Here is a 21,219-nt window from a genome sequence, read left to right as displayed (position 1 = left end):
TACTTAGACATTTTTAGGAATAAACTGGATTATTACTTATAAGCTTAGGCCATGGTTCAGGATAAAGGCTACCTGTTGGTTTGAAAAGTATGTTTCCAAAATTCTTCTTAACCGGTGACTTTTGTCATTTGCAAGGCTAAAGAAAACTCAGCCTTGATTTACTTCATAAAATAAGCTATTTTTATTTTGAATTAAACTGGTTGTAACTGATGAGATTGTCAGTACTCAGTCCACTTGAGCATAGTGTGTGTGTGTGTGTGTGCGTGTGTGTGTGTGCGTGTGTGTGTGTATGAACCTGAACCATATACCACAGGGGGATAAGGGGTCACATTTGCTCTCTGCCAAAGAAGCGCTCACTTGCCTTGCAGCCCGCACGACTCTGTGGGACAAACCAGAAACCCCCCGCTGTCTGCCTCTTCCTCGTGCATGAGGGTCCTCCTCATAAAAACACAGGGCTCTGTCTGATCTGGCCACAGCTGTCCTTGGAACCGTTTCTCCGTCCCCTCCCCCACTTCCCACTCCATCCCTCCACCCCATTCCCCACTGACAGAGCACACATTTGCTGGGTTGTCTGAAGGAGTGTTTTCTTTAATTTTTCATCACCCTCTCCTTAACATAGTCTGGTTCACAACTAGGTCGTAAACTCCTTGTGAGCAGGCATTTGCTTGAGGTCCCTCTTCTCTGCCTCTCCGGCACACCTGATTTCAAGCACTTGTGTACGTGGAAACCCCAGGGCAGCTCCTTTTCACAATCACATTCCCAGGACACCGTTTCCAGAGAGTGTGGTTCATCGGAGGCCTCTTAATTTCTCTACACGAAAAGTTGCGGGGCAGCAGCCAGTGTTGAAAGGGAGGGGTGCTGGGTAATGTGTCTTGAAGCTGCACTGGCAGTGCAGGTACTCTGTTTACGCTGCTTGTGTGTTTGGGGGTGGCTTCGGTGTGGGGTTCCCCATCAAGCAACCCAGATGATTTGGACACCAGGTGTCAGTAGATGGTCGTGTAGTCAGGTTGAGGTATTTACTACAGATTTGCTAGAGAGGGGGAAGAAGAAATTAGGAAACAATTTTCTTTGCTCTTCCCCAGCGAGAACAAACCCTGTCCACCACATACCATTTTTTTTTTTGGAGAAGGTTTGGGGATATCCACAGCCTCTTAGTTCTTCATGCTAAGGTAAATTGAGAATCGAGTATGCCTCCTAAAATATGGAAAGTTGGAGAAAACCTGCAGCAGTGAGTGAGTGGAAAGAAGTAACTTCTTAAATGTTAGAGCCCTAAAGACTCGCAGCCCATGGGAGGCATCTCCACCTCCCATGAGATTAAGTTTTGTACTTACTCGCAAATTAGGTATCCTTTTCCAAGGTCGTAAGGTAGCCTGTCTTCTTGCTTGGTCAACACCATTTTAATCACGTTTGAAACTTGGGGCCTCTTTTGTAAAATACGAATTGTGAGGTTTGTAGCTATTACCTGGTTTCCCCAGTTGATGGAATCAACTTAATGCATATTTTCCAAGCTATTTGAGGTCATGGGATGGCCGCCCATGCACTGAGTTTTCTCTGAAGAAGGCACAGCAGCCTGGTGTTGTCCTTTGGCTCAAAAATCAGATGTCCGGTAATAATTAGGCTCTTCTTGTAACAAAGACCTGTCAGTCAACTTGGCAAGGAAATGGTAGGTTCTCTTACGTTAGCCCATTGCCTTGTGACCAGGGCAGATGGAAGATGATTACTGAGATCCTTCAAGTTGGCTTTTGTTACTGCTGTTATTTTGACGTTTTCTTCTCATGGAGAGGGCCTATTTAAATTGATGCAGTTACTCACTTGATTACATCTTTCATACTGATAGTATTTCAGTAACTCCTGCAGCCTGGGAAGACAAAGGGAAGGTAGAAGGCACAGTATCTACCTTCATATGCTTTATATTTTGACGTATTTGGTGGCTGTCTCATTGCCAAATGCTCTTGGTCACTCTTTGATGATCATGCACCTTTTTTGCCTTCCTGTAGGATGTAAAGAACAGAAGAAACCCTCGCCTGGTTCCCTATGCCCTTCTAGATGACCGGACTAAGAAATCCAACAAGGACAGCCTCCGTGAGGCCGTGCGCACGCTGCTGGGGTATGGCTACACCCTGGAGGCGCCCGATCAAGATCATGGTATTTTCATTTCGCTTTCTTCTCCTCTTGTTGCAAAATCACATAGTAAGTTCTTTAAAGCCAAATGCATGAATAAAAAGGGGGCGTGCAAGATAGACTCCTTCAGTCGAAGTATGTAATTTAGGCCAGGAGTTGAGAGCATTTTTTGTCCTGAAGGACACTTGGAGGATTAGCTCCTCTTTCAGCAGAGTGGCTCCGGACCGCACTGATTCCGCAGGGGGAAGAAGTGGGTTTACCTTCCCGAAGAGTCTGAGGGAGCAGTTAACTCCGTGATTCTGATACTGCCCCTCACTCCCACCTACGCCACCAGCTCTGCTTCAGAAGAGCTAGTTTTAGTTGTTTATGGGAGTAAACCTATAGTGGGAGCTAGTGTTTTCTAAACCTTCATTGTTTAGACTCTTACATATAGGCCATAGTAATTAATTAGTGCAATATTTTGCTTTAAGGAAAACACTCTAGAATAGGCACTCAATAAATATGTGTTGAATAAATGGATTTTTAAAGGGTCTATGAAGAACGTATTTCCTTTGAATAATACCTTTTAAGAATATGGTTTAAGATGGTTAACTCCTTAATCCTTTGCTCCTGTACTTTGAGTTGGTGTTAATATCCATATTTTCAAGTTGCCAAAAATGACATGAGCTCTGCGTGTTTCATTGTAGTGCCTGTATTTTTTGATAGAAAGTTTTAAAAATCTATGTCAGATATTCTCTAATGACTAATATTTTCAGTGTAGTATCTGTGTATAGGAATTCAATCTTAAATAGTAATGATAGGTAATATTTATATAGTGCTTATCATGTGTAACAAGTGTTTAGAAGACCTTTGCAATTATTGTTTAATCCTCACAGTAACTCTATGAGGATGGTCTGTGTACTATGCTCATTTTACAGATAAGGAAACAAATTCAGATACTTTCGTGTCTTCCCATTTACTAAATGGTAGAGGCAGGATCCCAGCCCCAGATGTCAGTCCTTTGAGTTGAGTCAGTATGTAGTTAGCATCTGGACAGTTCACTGTAGTTACTGAATCCTTATATTTGCTACAAATAAAATTAGATACCCATTTAATAACAATAATGTTCATAATCATAATGTAACTTCTTACAATGTAACGTATCTTGAAGTCCGCTTTACAGCAACAAATACTTGGTAGATCTTATTAGGAAGCAGATACTGCTAGATATGCAAGATACAGAAAATATCCCTGCCTTAAAGGGTGTGCAGTCCACACGGCCCCTGGGATGGATAAACAATAAAACCCTGCCAAGTCAAGACACAACAATTGGGAAGAGTTCTACAGCTGTCTGGTACAGAATAAGCCCTCAACGTGAATGGTTCTTTTTAAAATGTTTTTAAAATGAGGTATAATATTTATATAATAGAATGCACAGATCTTCAGTTCAATTTGGTAAATTTTGACAGTTGTATACACGAGAGAAACCACCACCCAAACGAACATTGGGACCATTTTCTTCATCACAGAAAGTTCCCTCTGCCCCCGAAAAGTAACCACTTTCTAAATTCTATCATCACAGATTAATTTTGCCTCTTCTTATACTCTGCATAAATGTAATCACTATACATATATATATATATATATATATATATTTTTTTTTTTTTTTTTTTTTTTTGGCGGTACGTGGGCCTCTCACCGTTGTGGCCTCTCCCGTTGCGGAGCACAGGCTCCGGACGCGCAGGCTCAGCGGCCATGGCTCACGGGCCTAGCCGCTCCGTGGCATGCGGGATCTTCCCGGACCGGGGCACGAACCCGTGTCCCCTGCATCGGCAGGCGGACTCCCAACCACTGCGCCACCAGGGAAGCCCCACTATATATTTTTAAAAAATCTTTATTGGAGTATAATTGCTTTACAGTGTTGTGTTAGTTTCTCCTGTACAACAAAGTGAATCAGCTATATGTATACATATATCCCCATATCCCCTCCCTCTTGCGTCTCCCTCCCACCCTCCCTACCCCACCCCTCTAGGTGGTCACAAAGCACCGAGCTGATCTCCCTGTGCTATGCGGCTGCTTCCCACTAGCTATCTATTTTACACTTGGTAGTGTATACATGTCAATGCTACTCTCTCACTTCGTCTCAGCTTCCCCTTCCCCTCCCCCACCCACCGTGTCCACAAGTATGTTCTCTTCGTCTGAGTCTTTATTCCTGCCCTGTCACTTGGTTCATCAGTACCATTTTTCTAGATTCCGTATATATGCATTAATATACGGTATTTGTTTTTCTCTTTCTGACTGACTTCACTCTGTATGACAGACTCTAGGTTCACCCGCATCACTACAAATGACTCAATTTCATTCCTTTTTATAGCTGAGTAATATTCCATTGTATATATGTACCACATCTTCTTTAGCCATTCATCTGTCGATGGACATTTAGGTTGCTTCTGTGTCCTGGCTATTGTAAATAGTGCTGCAGTGAACATTGGGGTACATGTATCTTTTTGAATTATGGTTTTCTCAGGCTATATGCCCAGTAGTGGGATTGCTGGGTCATATGGTAGTTCTGTTGTTAGTTTTCTAAGGAACCTCCATACTGTTCTCCATAGTGGCTGTATCAGTTTACATTCCCACCAACAGTAATGACTATATTTTTTATCTAACTTCTTTTGCTCAACATACTGTTTTTGTTTGTTACTTTATTTTATGTATTCATTTATTTATTTTGGCTGTGTCGGGTCTTAGTTGCGGAACGTGTGATCTTTCACTGCAGCATGGGCTCTTCATTGCGGCGTGCAGGCTTCTCCCTGGTTGCGGTGCGCAGGCATCTCTCTCGTTGTGGCATGTGGGTTTTTCTCTCTCTAGTTGTGCTGGGTGGGCTCCAGAGCACATGGGCTCTGTAGTTTGCAGCATGCAGGCTCTCTAGTTGAGGCGCATGGGCTCAGTAGTTGTGGCACGTGGGCTTAGTTGCCCCTAGGCATGTGGGATCTTAGTTCCCCAACCAGGAATCAAACCTGCGTCCCCTGCATTGGAAGGTGGAACACCAGGAAAGTCCCCCAGTGTACTGTTTTTGTGATCACCCGTGTTTTTACAAGTATCACAAAATTAATTGCTGAGTAGCATTCCATTTGAATAATAAACCACAATTTTTTTAATCCATTCTCCTGTTGATATAGATTTGGGTTGTTTCCGGTTTTTGACTGTTATGAATAAGACTGCGATGAACATTTGTAGACAAGTCTTTGTGCAGATTCATACTTTCACTTCTTTTAGGGTAAATAGAAGTGAAATTGCGGGGTCATAGGACAAACGTACATTTCACTTTACAAGAAACTTCCAAGCAGTTCTGCAAATATGCTCCCATGACCAATATGTGAAGGTATAGTTTTGCTCCCACATCGTGGCCAAGAATTGGTAATCTTTACGATTTTAGCCCTTACAGTAGGTGTGAAATGGTATCTTATTGTAGTTTTAATTTGCATTTTCCTTAAGAAGAATAATGTTGGCATCTTTTCTTATAGTCGTTAGCCATCAGTATGTCTTTTTTTATGAAGTGTTTGTTCACATCTTTTATCCATTAAAAAACCTGGGTTGTTTTGTCTTCTTTTTATTAAACTGTGAAAATGTATATATTTACATCTATAAACATATATGTATGTTTTTCTGGGTATAAGAACTATGTCAGATATTGGAAATATTTCCTCCCAGTTTGTGGATTGCTTTTTCATTATTTAAATGAGATCTTCCATGGAGTAGACGTTGTTAATTTTGAAGACTTGTAAATCTTTTAAAGAGTTAATTGATCTTTTTCTTTTTTGGTTAAACTTTCAGACATTTGTTTGTCTCCCCACATCATCAATTGTGGATTATTATTAGTAAACTATCATAATTATGAGTGGCTGTGTCTAATATCTCCTTCGTGATTGTGGCATTCTATGGAGAACTTCAGTCATTAGTCATCGTGACTCCTAGTTTCACAAAGCCACAACCTCTTTTTGTAATTACCTATTAAATGTACTCCTTAATGAACAATTGGATATATCAGGCATACAAATGTTTATTAATAATACCTTAGGATAGTGTAGCATTTTCCAGTGTTTTTGCATACTTTTATTTTTTTTAATTATTTTTTAATAATTTATTTATTTGTTTTTATTTTTGGCTGTGTTGGGTCTTCGTTGCTGCGTGAGGGCTTTCTCTGGTTGCGGCGAGTGGGGGCTACTCTTCGTTGTGGTGCGTGGGCTTCTCATTGTCGTGGCTTCTCGTTGCGGAGCACAGGCTCTAGGTGTGCAGGCTTCAGTAGTTGCGGCACGTGGGCTCAGTAGTTGTGGCTCACGAGCTCTAGAGTGCAGCCTCAGTAGTTGTGGCACACTGGCTTAGTGGCTCCATGGCATGTGGGATCTTCCCCGGCCAGGGATTGAACCAGTGTCCCCTGCATTGGCAGGCAGATTCTTAACCACTGTGCCACCAGGGAAGCCCTGCATACTTTTAAAATATTTGATTCAACTACTCTATTAGGTATATACCTAATATAAGTACAATAAATACCTAACAAGGGTACAGTCCTCATAGAAGTTTTTGAGCTTCTTTCTAACTTTGTGTCTCCCTAGAGAGTATTAGATAAGAGAGATGACAGTCTATATCTTTTCTGTTGGAAGATGTTATAATGATAATAATAAAAGGTTTGGGGAAAAATCAACCATGCTTTTAAAGTCTGACATATCAACCATTTGATATCCCCAATTTTATTTTCATTCCTTCCCACATGAATATTTATATTTTGGGTGTCTAGAGTCTTACCTACATTTATAGGTCTTTCTTCCACCATTGCTTTTCTGATACTCATTGAAAATTACATAGAAAGAGTGCTGCCCAAGTCAGGCTGACTCAGTTCTAAAGCTATAGATGACAGCCAGTGAATTAAGGAGAAAACAGGAAAGAAACAAGCCCACTGTATAGCTCAGAGAAATGATTAATCATGGCTCTAACAATAACCTTAAGTCTTCAAGGAAATAGTTAATTGTGGTCAATATTCAAGGAGGAGAATACATTTAGCCCTGTACAAAGAAATAAGCAGTGTATGCCAGAGAAAAATAATGATGATTATATTTAAAAACGTTATCAATTATGGGCATAAACTGTGTCAGATCTGATATATTCACTTTTAGTGAGAACTGCATTTAGGAGGATACTGGATAAGATGTTATTCTGATGACATACAGTGTTTTATATTATGTACAACCATAATAAAATTTCATCTTCTTAACACCTCTGTGAGGCAATGTATTACTACCTTATGGTTACCTACTTTCTTGTGACTTATATGAATTTCAAGAAGGAAGAAAAGGAGCTCATATTTACTAAATCCATCTTTGGGTTTCATTTTACTTCCGTATTTCAAATCATCCTCATTTTCATTTGATTTTAATACATAGTTATTGAACATCTCCTGTGCTTAGTTCTGGGGATTCAACAATGAATAAGACAGTTTTGCCCACAGGTAGCTTTCAGGATAGGCAGGGAAAGTAGACTAAAGTGTCAATGCTTTCATACAGTGTAAACATTAATGCCCAAGTGTCACAGCAGAGAGGATTTAACTGATCTTGGTGGTGTCAGAGAAATCTTCATAAAGGAGGTGTATTAGTTATCTACTGCTGTGTAACAAATACCTCCCTCCCTAAATTTTAATGGCTCAAACCAACAAATGTTTGTTATCTGAAAATTTCTGTGGTTAGGGATTTGAGTGGATTAGTTCTGAATCATGGCCTCTCTTGGGGTTGCTATCAAGTCGGCCAGGGGTCATCTGCAGTCATCTGAAGACTTCAGTGGGGATGGAGGATTTGCTTCTAAGACAGTTCACTTGCATAGTTGTTGGTTAAAGGGCTCAGTTTGTCTCTGGATATTGGCAAGAGACCTAAGTTCCTTGTCATGTAGACCTCCTCAGAGAGATGCTTCAGTGCCTTCATATGGCAGCTGGCTTCTCCCAGAGTTAGTAATCTAAGAGATAGTGCGAGGAGGAAGCCTCAATGCCTGTTACAATTACTTCTGCCATATTCTGTTTGTTGGAAGTGAGTCACTAAATGCTTTGCACCCTTAAGCCCACACTTTGTGAAGGGAAGTGTGACAAAATATTTGGAGACATGTTTTAAAACCATCAAAGCTAGGGTGAAATTTAGAGGAATGAGTAGGAATCAGTGAGGTGCATGTGTTCCAGACAGAGAGGACAGTTTGTGTCAGGGCTTGGAGTGACAAGGGAGGGTTGCACCTGGGAATTAGACAGCTTTACGTGGCCGAATATGGAGTGAAGTTTGAGAAGCAGGGGAAGATGAAGGAGAGAAGACAGAGACTGAAACGAGGGTTTTCTGTTTAAAAGAATTACTCCAGTGGCTCTTTGGAGAATGGGCTGAAGGTGAACAAAATTAGAGGTGAGGACAGCAGTTTGGTGGCTCTAAAAGAAGTACAGATGAGGAGTGTTGAAGGCCTGATCTTAGCCAATACTGTGAATAGAGAGAATTCACAGAATTCACAGGACAGAATTGTTTGGCATTTAGAAATAGAATCAGTGGAAGGACGAAGGAGTGTCTGGGATGGCTTCTGGGTTAGTAGCTGGTGAGTACCTTCACATTCACTGGGAGCACAGGAATTGGAGCAGATAGAGATGGGAAATGGGAGATTCTGAGTTTGATTTTAAATATGTTGAGTTTGAGATGCATGTGAGACAACTAGACAGAGCCACCAAGGCTCAATACATATGTGTATAGGTGTACACACACACACTCACACACACATATATGAAGCTGAGACTATTGCTAGAGAGAAAAAGAGGGTTAAAATTTTCATTTTTTTAAATAGGAGAATTTTGGACATTTTTAAATGCTAAGGAAAAGAATCAGAGGAAAGGAGAGTTGAAAGGAAAGGAGAGGAACTTGATGAAGTATGATCTGAGGATGGTTGGGGGTGGGGGAATGAAATTCACAACATGGGTAAAGGGTTTGGCCTTGTACAAAAGGGAGAACTAACATTTTTGTCTAATAAGTCCAGTATCTGGGCTTCCTCAGTGACAATTTCTATTGACTTTTTTCCCCTGTATATAAGATGTACTTTCTTGTCTCTTTGCTTGTCTCACTATTTTTGTTGAAAACTGGACATTTTAAGTAGTATAATATGTCAACTCTGGAATCTCCCTTCAGGGTTTGTTATTGTGCTTGTTGTAATTGTCGTTACTTATTTGTTTAATGAATTTTCTTAGCTAGTTCTGTAGGGTATGTTCTGTCTGTCACGTGTGGCTGCTGAAATCTCTATTTCATCAGCTTAGTGGTCAGCTTGTGACTAGACAGAGACTTCCATAAATGGGACCTGTGAATCTCATAGCTTTTGTCAAGGAAGGGACTCTGTGTGCATGTTGGGAGATGCCTTGGACACACAGCCAGCCAGTCCCCACCTTAGCCTTCACTTACGGCTTTTGCAGAACCTCAGGGTCTTCCAGACGTGAGGACTTAGGGCCTTCTCAGGTCTTTTCCTGAACCCAGAACCCTGGGCGTGAGCATGGCTTACTAGATCACCAGGATTATGTTGAAACTTTTCACAGCCTATTGTAGATATCTCATTCCCCAGCTTTTCTTTTCAAATATTTCGGACAGCTTGTTGTTTGCCTCAGCTGTTATTGCCACCTCAAGCAGCTGCAGTGTTAAACAGTGGCCTCTGGGGGCTTCCCTGGTGGCGCAGTAGTTGAGAGTCCGCCTGCCGATGCAGGGGACACGGGTTCGTGCCCCGGTCCGGGAGGATCCCACATGCCATGGAGAGGCTGGGCCCGTGAGCCATGGCCGCTGAGCCTGCACGTCCAGAGCCTGTGCTCCGCAACGGGAGAGGCCACAGCAGTGAGAGGCCCGCGTACCGCAAAAAAAAAAAGGCCTCTGATTTTCAACAAATGACCCTGGGGAAAAGACTGTTTGCATTGAGCAAACTCTAAATCAGGTCAAATAAAGGTAAGTATTGCCAGTGGAACTTTCCAAGGAACTACCAGAAAGGTGAAATAATGACAGTTATCCGTGAATGGGGCTTTGAGGAGCTCCACTCTGCTCTGTCCTCTCCAGAGGCTTCTAGCTTGCTGATTTTCACTTTAATTGAAGGCCTATTGGTTTTCATTGTACTGTGCATCTAGGAAGAAAGGAATAGCCCTAAGTCAAGTTAAAGCACCACTAAACTTGCTGTCCTTACAACTATTGAGCCATTTTTTAATTGAATAAACACTCCCCAGATTGCTGCCAGCCTTTAATTAATTTTTAGAGCTCTGAAACATTTGATTTTGACCATTTTTTCCATTCTCATTGCTTTTACAGAGAAGAGTAGTTTTGGAGGTCCATACTCTGCTATTCCTTCTGATGTCACTCAGCAGTAAAGTTTAGAGAGAGATGTTTGTGGGATGGGACAGAGAGCAGGTTTCAGAGAGATAAAAAGCAGAGAAACATTAATGGTCCAATTGAGGTTAGAGACTTTGAGTTAGTAACGGTGCCAGTCTGTTGTGTGCATGTGTTTCCCAGCAAGCTCAGCAGAGCGAGTATAGATGGTGAGAATGAGACAGTAAAATTAGACAAAGATGGGGGTTAACAGAGCAAGTGAGGAGAAGAGTAATAGGGCAGGAAGGTACTGAAAGCTGTATAGATAAGGAAGGGAAGCCACAGAGGAAATTAATGAGTTTGAAGAGTGAATGTGTTTGAATAAGGAAATGAGAAAACTGGGAGGAAAAATGGTGATCAGAGGATGGCATGGTTTCTGCATTTTAAGAATTTAAAGATAGAACCATTGATAGCTGATTTACAAGGTTCAGTCTTACTGAAGTTATGTGATTAACGAACAGAGAGGCTCATGTAAAATATTCCACAATGGAGGCTGAGATCCTGTATTTTTTCTTTCTTTTTTTGGGCTGTGCTGCGTGGCTTGTGGGACCTTAGTTCCCAGACCAGGGATTGAACCTGGGGCCATGGCAAGGAAAGCACCAAGTGCTAACCACTGGACTGCCAGGGAATTCCCTGAGATCCTGTTTTTCATTCACCAGTGTGTTCTGGAATCCAAGAGCCTGCCTACCTCTTAGTAGGGATTAAATTGATGTATCTGGAAAATACGTAAGAAAGATTCATTTTCCAATTGGAGGGATCAGTAAGGGGAAGAAATGGCATCTGAGTTAGCTGTTGAAGAGATGAAAATAGCAACAAGAAGAGGTTGGTGGGAGAAAGGACATTCCTGACAGAGGGAAAGTATATCTGATGTCATTAAATTTAGAAAGAGTTGAGGGGAAATTGATTGTCTAGTTAGGCTAAATTATAGGGTATAAGTGAGGAAAGAACAGTACTAAATGGAGGTAGAATGATTAGGCTAAGACATGGAATATTTTGAAAACCCAGTTGAGAAATACGGTAAAGTAGTACAAGGAGTTCTAGCGCCAGGAAGTTTTAAAGCAAAAGCTTGATTTGTGATCAGAGTTTAGAACAACAAAATAACTGTGACGACAGTGGGAAGGAACAGATTGGAGGGGAGAGCGCTTGGACAGAGAGACCAGTTGGGAGGCTTTCGGAATATTGTGACCTTCAGGACAAGGATGGTGAAAAATGGAAATTAATAGATAGATGTGAGATTTTATGGAATAAAGCAAAATGGTGATCACTAAGATAAGATTTAAAACATTAATTTGCAATTGACTCTACTGCTTTTGCTGACATTACAAAAGTTAAGGGGGCTTCGCTGGTGGTGCAGTGGTTGAGAGTCCGCCTGCCGATGCGGGGGACACGGGTTCGTGCCCTGGTCCGGGAAGATCCCACATGCCGCGGAGCGGCTGGGCCCGTGAGCCATGGCCGCTGAGCCTGCATGTCTGGAGCCTGTGCTCCGCAACGGGAGAGGCCACAACATTGAGAGGCCCACGTACTGCAAAAAAAAAAAAAGTAAAGGACGTAAAATTTTGGATAAAACTGAATCTAACCTTATGTAATTAGTCAGGGCTATCATTTATTTTGTTAGTCAGCAGAATGATGATTTGTGTATTCCAGAATGAATATGAACCCAATGTTTGAATTATACTATTTTTGGAGAATTGTTCTAAATAATATTTTAAAACATTTGAAAAAGTCATTCATTTTTATTCATTACAAAGTTTTATTGAGATTTGAATTGCTTACTTACAAATTATACCAGGATAAAAAGATAACTGGTTAATATCAATGATTTTTTAAGATTATTATACAGATACACCTAAAGGAATCAAGATACGTATACAATTTTCAAGAGACTAGCCTGCCTTCCTTCATAGCTTATTATAAAAAACTTGTAATTTTAATACATGCTTAGATCTTGACTGCCCTCTAGTGGTAATTGTCTTTTAAATGTATGGTTTGGAATGCAGCGTGTATAGATATTTTACATCCTATTTGAATGGTCATTGGTGTTTGCCCTCTCCGTGCTAGGATCTGTGAGGTACTAGGAACACAGTATATTATCAGATCTTGCCCTTAAAGTGGTTTGTTAAAGGCATAAATCCCGAATTTCTTCTTTGAGTAGCTTTGATAAGTGTGATAGAAATATATCTGCTAACTGTTCGTTTTTTTAAAATGTCAATTAGTGTTATATTCATTATAACAATTTAAAAACCGTTTATGTCACATACTTACATGAGCTAGAATTGTATGAGTGTAGAGTGTTTAAAATCAAGCAAAGGGGGACTTCCCTGGTGGTGTAGTGGTTAAGAATCCACCTGCCAATGCAGCGGACACAGGTTTGATCCCTGGTCCGGGAAGATCCCCCATGCCACAGAACAACTAAGCCTGTGAGCCACAACTACTGAGCCCAAGTGCCACAACTACTGAAGCCCATGTGCCTAGAGCCCGTGCTCTGCAACATGAGAAGCCCGCAACGAACAGTAGGCCCCTCTCGATGCAGCTAGAGAAAGCCTGTGCACAGAGACCCAACGCAACCAGAAATAAGTAAATAAATAAAAATAAAAAATTAAATAAACTTTTAAAAAAAGTCAAGCAAAGGATGAGAATTGCATGTTTGCGGGCGAGAGTTCTGTACCTTTGACGGTGGTGCTGCTGATTAGCTGTTTACCTGGGCTTCTGTGTCCAGGGATCAGGAGACTCTTTGTTCCTAGACTCAGTCCAGCAGGTGTTTACAGGGCACCTACTTTGTGTTCAACCACTTGATGCTACAGGGTATGCAACAAAAATTTGTTTCAGGTTGCCTGCGTAATCTGTTTTTAAACGTCTGTGGATCCAGATTTCCATTTAGTTATTAGTATTTTATCCAAAAACAGAAATGCTGAACTGTTGCTTCTTTAAACTGTGGTTGCAAGCTACCCTAAACTAATATAAGAAATATAGAATATAAACTATGAGCCACATGGACATTTGGAGGAAGATCCATGGAGCTTACAAGTCCTTGGCATGATGATATCTATGAATAGCATGTTAATTTCAAGTTCAGTTGAATGCCATCAATGAGGGTAAGAATAGTGTAGCAGTTATGACCCAGCACTTCCACCCCTGGGTGTATATCTGAAAGAAACAAAAACACTAATTTGAAAAGATACAAGTACCCCGGTGTTCATAACGGCATTATTTACAATAGCCAAGATATGGAAGCCACCTAAGTGTCCATCAACAAATGAATGGATATAGAAGATGTGTATATATACACAATGGAGAACTACTCAGCCGTAGTAAAGAAGGAAATTTTGTTATTTGCACAAACATGGATGGACTTGGAGGGTATTATGCTAAGTGAAATAAGTCAGACAGAGAAAGACAAATAGTGTATGATATCACTAATATGTGGAATCTGAAAATACAGCAAACTAGTGAATATAACAAATACAAAAGAAACAGACTCATAGATACAGAGGACAAATCAGAGGTTAACAGTGTGGGGAGAGGGAAGGGGGAGAGGTAATATACGGAGAGGGAATTAAGAGGTACAAACGATTATGTGTAAAATAAGCTACAAGGATATATTGTATAACACAAGGAATATAGCCAGTATTCTATAATGACTGAAAACGAAGTATAACCTTTAAAAATTGTGAATCACTATATTGTACACATATAACATATAATATTTTACATCAACTACAGTTCAATTAAAACAATAGAATAGTGCAACAGCTTAAGGTCAGGGAAAAAATGCCAGGACTAAGAAATTCTTCATCATTACCTCTTATTGACCCAAATTTTCTATATACTACCCCTGTTTTTATTACCTCTATTAGCAGAAAAGATTAGTGGTAGATATTAATACCAAGAAAAATTTGTAGTGAGCTTTTTTTTAAACATCTTTATTGGAGTATAATTGCTTTACACTGTTGCATTAGTTGCTGCTGTATAACAAAGTGAATCAGCTATACGTATACATATATCCCCATATCTCCTCCCTCTTGCGTCTCCCTCCCACCCTCCCTACCCCACCCCTCTAGGTGGTCACAAAGCACCGAGCTGATCTCCCTGTGCTATGCGGCTGCTTCCCTTTAGCTATCTATTTTACATTTGGTGGTGTATATATGTCAGTGCCACTCTCTCACTTTGTCCCAGCTTACCCTTCCCCCTCCCCATGTCCTCACGTCCATTCTCAACATATGTGTCTTTATTCCTGTCCTGCCCCTAGGTTTTCAGAACCATATATATATTTTTAGAGTCCATATATATGTGTTAGCATATGGTATTTGTTTTTCTCTTTCTGACTGACTTCACTCTGTATGACAGTCTCTCGGTCCATCCACCTCACTACAAACGACTCAATTTTGTTTCTTTTTATGGATGAGTAATATTCCATTGTATATATGTGCCACATCTTCTATATCGATTCATCTGTTGATGGACACTTAGGTTGCTTTCATGTCCTGGCTATTGTAAATAGTGCTGCAATGAACATTTTGGTACATGACTCTTTTTGAATTATGGTATTCTCAGGATATATGCCCAGTAGTGGGATTGCTGGATCATATGGTAGTTCTAGTTTCAGTTTTTTAAGGAACCTCCATACTGTTCTCCATAGTGGCTGTATCAATTTACATTCCCACCAACTCTGCAAGGGGGTTCCGTTTTCTCCACACCCTCTCCAGCATTTGTTGTTTCTAGATTTTTTCATGATGGCCATTCTGACTGGTGTGAGATACCTCATTGTAGTTTTGATTTGCATTTCTCTAATGATTAATGATGTTGAGCATTCTTTCATGTGTTTGTTGGCAATCTGTATATCTTCTTTGGAGAAATGTCTATTTAGGTCTTCTGCCCATTTTTGAATAGGGTTGTTTGTTTTCTTGATATTGAGCTGCATGAGCTGCTTGTGTTTTTGGAGATTAATTCTTTGCTGATATGTTTGCAAATATTTTCTCCCATTCTGAGGATTGTCTTTTCATCTTGTTTATGGTTTCCTTTGCTGTGAAAAAGTTTTAAAGTTTCATCAGGTCCCATTTGTTTATTTTTATTTACATTTCTCTAGGAGGTGGGTCAAAAAGGATCTTGCTGTGATTTATGTCATAGCGTTCTGCCTATGTTTTCCTCTAAGAGTTTTCATAGTTTCTGGCCTTACGTTTAGGTCTTTAATCCATTTTGAGTTTGTGTATGGTGTTAGGGAGTGTTCTAATTTCATTCTTTTTTTTGCCGTACACGGGCCTCTCACTGTTGTGGCCTCTCCCGTTGTGGAGCACAGGCTCCGGACGCGCAGGCTCAGCGGCCATGGCTCACGGGCCCAGCTGCTCTGCAGCATGTGGGATATTCACAGACCAGGGCACGAACCTGTGTCCCCTGCATCGGCAGGCGGACTCTCAACCACTGTGCCACCAGGGAAGCCTTGTATTTAATTTTTGATAGTTTGATTAATTTGTGTCTTGGTGTGGTTCTCCTTGGATTTATCCCACATGGGACTCTCTGTGCTTCCTGGACTTGATTGACTATTTCCTTTCCCATATTAGGGAATTTTTCAGCTATAATCTCTTCAAATATTTTCCCAGTCCCTTTCTTTTTCTCTTCTTCTTCTGGGATCCGTATAATTTGAATGTTGGTGCGTTTAATGTTGTTCCAGAGGTCTCTAGACTGTCCTCAATTCTTTTCATTCTTTGTTCTTTATTGTGCTTTGCAGTAGTTATTTCCAGTATTTTGTCTTCCAGGTCACTTATATGTTCTTCTGGCTCAGTTATTCTGCTATTGATTTCTTCTAGAGAATTTTTTTTAACATCTTTATTGGAGTATAATTGCTTTACAATGGTGTGTTAGTTTCTGCTTTATAACAAAGTGAATCAGCTATACGTATACATATATCCCCATATCCCCTCCCTCTTGCGTCTCCCTCCCACCCTCCCTATCCCACCCCTCTAGGTGGTCACAAAGCACCGAGCTGATCTCCCTGTGCTATGCGGCTGCTTCCCACTAGCTATCTATTTTACGTTTGGTAGTGTATATATGTCCATGCCACTCTCTCGCTTTGTCACAGCTTACCCTTCCCCCTCCCCATATCCTCAAGTCCATTCTCTAGTAGGTCTGTGTCTTTATTCCCGTCTTACCCTGGAGAATTTTTAATTTCATTTTTATGTTGTTCATCATTGTTTTTGTGCTCCTTAGTTCTTCTTGGTCCTTGTTAAATGTTTCTTGTATTTTCTCTATTCTATTTCTAAGATTTTGGGTCATCTTTACTGTCATTACTCTGAATTCTTTTTCAGGTAGACTGCCTATTTCCTCTTCATTTGTTAGGTCTGGTGGCTTTTTACCTTACTCCTTCATCTGCTGTGTGTTTCTCTGCCTTCTCATTTTGCTTAACTTACTGTGTTTGGGGTCTCCTTTTCACAGGCTGCAGGTTTGTAGTTCCCGTTGTTTTTGGTGTCTGCCCCCAGTGAGTGAAGTTGGTTCAGTGTTTTATGTAGGCTTTCTGGTTGAGGGGACTGGTGCCTGAGTTCTGATGGGTCGGGCTGGATCTTGTCTTTCTATTGGGCAGGGTGGTATCCGGTGGTGTGTTTTGGGGTGTCTCTGAACTTAGTATGATTTTAGGCAGCCTCTCTGCTAATGGGTGGGGCTGTGTTCCTGTCTTGCTGTTGTTTGGCATGGGGCGTCCCACAGTGGTGCTTGCTGACCGTTGGGTGGATCTGGATCATCGCGTTGAGACAGAGATCTCTGGGGGATCTCTTGCTGATTGATATTACATGAAGCCAGGAGGTCTCTGGTGGTGCAGCGTCCTGAACTCGGCTCTCCCACCTCAGAGGCTCAGGCCTGACACCCAGCCATAGCACCAAGACCCTGTCAGCCACATGGCTCAGAAGTAAAGGGAGAAAAATAAGAAAGAAAGAAAAAATAAAATAAAGTTATTAAAATAAAATTTAAAAAATATTATTAAAATAAAACAAGTAATAAAAAAATAAGAAGAGAACAACTAAACCAATACCAATTTATGTTTGAAACACTCAGTATCTGAGTCACCTTTATGCAAACAATTGCTTGTAGGAATGCTCAAAGAAAATGTAATTTTGGAGATAACTTATACTTCACTCCAACTCGCAAGAGTTTCATGTTATCTCTCCAGCGGCAACATTTTCTCTTGGGAAAATGACTCTCTTGGTAACTTTGTGTCTTTTCTAGTTTATGGCATTTTTCCACTGTGGAAAATCAGAACTCTTACTATTTTTATACCTTTAGATTGTTCTTTTCTAAAAACGTGCTGCTTAGAAGTTAACCCTTTGGCTTTAGGTAGAACTTCCAAATCTGGACAGGTGGCCGGGGGAGTTGCTCTCTCCTCTGTCATCACTTTATCTTCCTGCTCCAATTTGGAGATCAGACTGATCAGATTATCAATTTGATTTCCTGGTCACATAGGAAACCACAGATCACCGAGGACAGGTAGAACTTGAGGCTGTTTTCAAAACAAACTTGAGCTCCAGTGATGCTTTTCTTGTCGAGTTCTGCCTGCCATGCGGGCTTTCGCCAGGACACCCCGATGAGAGTGGACCAGCTGCCCTGGGCGAGACTCCAGGCTCTGTAGTGAGCTTTTAAAGAAATTAAATAAATAGTGGTTATATTTTTATACCACATTTTCCAATGTATTTGATTTAAGCTAATATTAACGTTTATTTATAAGCATTTCTGGAGCACACTGTGCATTTCGTGGAGTCCAAAGTCCTGGAAACATAAAACAGGAAAAAGGACATGTGAGTTTTTCAGCAGTTTAGTTTTCTAAAAAACTGAGTGTTTCATACTCAGGAAATTGGGATTGAATTTGTTAGTGCATACTAGAATGTAAGCGTGACTGTATTTGCACATGTCGACATCACTAAACATAAGGATAATATGTGAGAGCGTTTTATTTTCCTGAAAAGGAATCTCCCAATGTTTGTGTAGTTCAAAGCTCGTTTTCTGTACCTCTTAGATTAGTTTAGGGAAGATTACAGCCATGATTTAAAGAAGCGGTGGATCAGTGTGCTGTTTCTTGAGAAAATACTGACTCTGGAAATGTGGCTTTTCCTATTTTTTTTAATATTATGGCATTTAGAACTAGCTCCTTAATAGTTAATTTTCTTGTCCTCAAAAAAGTAGTTTACTATTCTATCTTTCAAAAATCATTCGGTTATTAAGTAACAGATGTGAGAATATTGTACCCTTCATCACGGAGATGTTTCTCTCATTTAAGCCCCTTTCCACTCCCACCTTGGATGTATCGAAAGCAAACTTTCTCTCTTCAGAGAATTTTGTACGTGCTGTCTGCTGCATAGAGTAGTATAAATGTCTCATTTTTAAACTGTATTACTGCATTCATGTTTTCAATAAGGTGTTTGAATGTATTGTATGATATGAGTGTGTGACATTTGAGGTTGTCACTGCTGGACACAGGAGACTTGCTTGGAGCAGACTAAGTCGTTAGGTGTGAGCATGTGTGTATATGTGGGGAAAGGTGAAAAAACAAAATGTTGCTTATTCAGAAATTTAACCCAGGTTTTGAAAGGTTTATCAGCAGATGCAGTTCATCTACATGCCCTAAAATCACCATAAAGTCATCAAAAAGTAATCATTGATCATTTCATTAAATCAGCTCCTATGATGTGCTGGGACCTCTTAGTCCATTATTCTTTTCTTCAATCTAACCTTAAATTGTTAAAGATGATCTGTGTGTTTATTGTCAACTTTTAGAGCTTATCGTGACTATTTTTATTTATTTGGTCACATCAGTAGTTTAGCTTTTAATAAACTTTTATTATTTATCAGGTCTTCCCTAACTCCTGAGAACAGATGAGCACTAATATTTAACTGGTACCTGCTAATTCTGTGTGAGCTCCTGAAGGTAGAGTGGAGAGAACACAGGTTGTAGCGTTTGGCAGCTCCCGAATTCTGCCATTAGTCGTGTGACTTCATTAAGTCACTTAAATTTGCTTCTCTGTATCTAACCCCAAACTTCATGGAGCTGACCACATCCTTTGATACCAGTTCAGTGGACCCTTGTCCCCATGTGCTGTGATTTCCCAGGAGGTGACGTTCTCCAAGTCATTCTAGCTCCAGGTCCCCTGGTCTGAGGTTTTGTACCACTGGCACACTCCATCTCTGATGCACCTCACGTCCTACAGATATTTTTCCCCATCTCACCACACAGATTCTGAGGTTGGACTTGACCCTTTTATTTTTTCCTCAAGTGACTTAAACACAGCATTTGTGTGTATAGTGCATTACAGTGAAGAGGTGGGGTAGCAGAAGACTTATGCCCCTAGCCATTCTGTCTGGGAAACTTACCAATGGTTCCCATTCTCTGCTAATGTATAGCTCTCTCTTGTTGTTTTCTTTCTCTCCTCCTCACTTCCTGGGTGCTTCTTCTCTCTTCTCTCCTACCCATAAATGTCTATTTATTTCCTATGCAGAACAGTTTAAACCTGTTTTATTGTCTTCTTCCCATTCTTGCCCTCAAGTTCATCTCATCTTCCACTACCAAACTGCCAAGTGGCTGTTAGGCTTTTCTCTACAGGAAAGAAAATTTTTTTTTTTTACATCATCTGCCCAACAGCATTAGTGAAAGTTAACAACCAGCATCTCCCAAGGAAGGCCATGTACTTTCCACTTCACCCAGCTGCTTCCATCTGATATGAAAACACTTTGTAACAACATATGAACCAAGATAAGAATAGAAGGTATCTTTAGCATCATCTCTGTAGGTTAAGTGGTATCTGCCCTCCTCTTTCAATTCCCCATGCAACGATCACCAGAATCCCTTTCCATTCACAGCTGCCAGAGCTGAAGTGTGCAGCGGCACAGGAGAAAGGTTCCGAATCTTCCGCGCTGAGAAAACTTACGCTGTGAAGGCAGGAAGGTGGTATTTTGAATTTGAGGCTGTCACTGCTGGAGACATGAGAGTTGGCTGGAGCAGACCAGGCTGTCAACCCGATCAGGAGCTTGGCTCAGATGAACGTGCCTTTGCTTTCGACGGCTTCAAGGTGAGTGTGCTTTGCTGGGCACCGGGCACTGGAGTTTGTAGGCTCCTGGTTTTGTAGGCTGCTGTGCACCAGGCATCCACACGCTGTGGGCTCCCACGCTGCCTGGCCTGATTTCCTCTGGTATTCCTTTTGGTGGTACAGTAATATTAGTACTTTCCTGAGCTCAACCTTGAGAAAATAGTTCCTAGGAAAACTTTTGTTCTTGTAGCCTCAAAACGTTTTCCCTCACCCTGTGAATAGTCAAGATTATTCAAAATTCAAGAAGTAAAATATTGATTCTCTATCATATCAAAAAGATGAATCATCCCTATCAAAAATGTTTAAAATCCGTATGCTAATTTAAAATATATTCATTTTGACAGAGGAATTCCATAGAAGGAATTTATCCTCAAGCAATAATTAATGATAGGTATAAACATTTAATAGACATAAGAATGCTATTTGTTGTTTGCAATCACCAAGAGTTTTCATTTTCAACATTATTGGTAATTTTTATGTTTTAAGTTTGGTGGAAGCTGGTCAGTTGCTTTTTTTTTTTTTTTTTTAAATTTGGCCAGGCCTTGTGGCTTGTGGGATCCTAGTTCCCCAACCAGGGATTGAACTGGGCCCATGGCAGTGAAAGTGCAGAGTCCAAACCACTGGACCGCCAGGGAATTACCCTCAATTGCTTCTTTTATTGT

At 40.7% G+C, this 21,219-nt stretch overlaps 1 protein-coding gene across 3 annotated transcripts in view; it reads left to right on the top strand.

Moving 5' to 3' along the window:
* RYR2 (ryanodine receptor 2) overlaps positions 1-21,219 on the top strand; it is a 719,519-nt gene that overhangs the window by 432,632 nt on the left and 265,668 nt on the right. For all 3 annotated transcript variants that reach the window (XM_079900749.1, XM_079900747.1, XM_079900748.1), the window contains exons 27-28: positions 1,998-2,145; positions 20,331-20,539. In XM_079900749.1, the coding sequence (XP_079756875.1) occupies positions 1,998-2,145; positions 20,331-20,539 (357 nt within the window). The remainder of the gene's footprint in view (positions 1-1,997; positions 2,146-20,330; positions 20,540-21,219) is intronic.

This window comes from Stenella coeruleoalba, assembly GCF_951394435.1.
Source record: "Stenella coeruleoalba genome assembly, chromosome: 16".
Taxonomy (NCBI): domain Eukaryota; kingdom Metazoa; phylum Chordata; class Mammalia; order Artiodactyla; family Delphinidae; genus Stenella; species Stenella coeruleoalba.
Note: the sequence above shows the minus strand (reverse complement) of the source record. Positions and strands in the feature narration are given on the sequence as shown.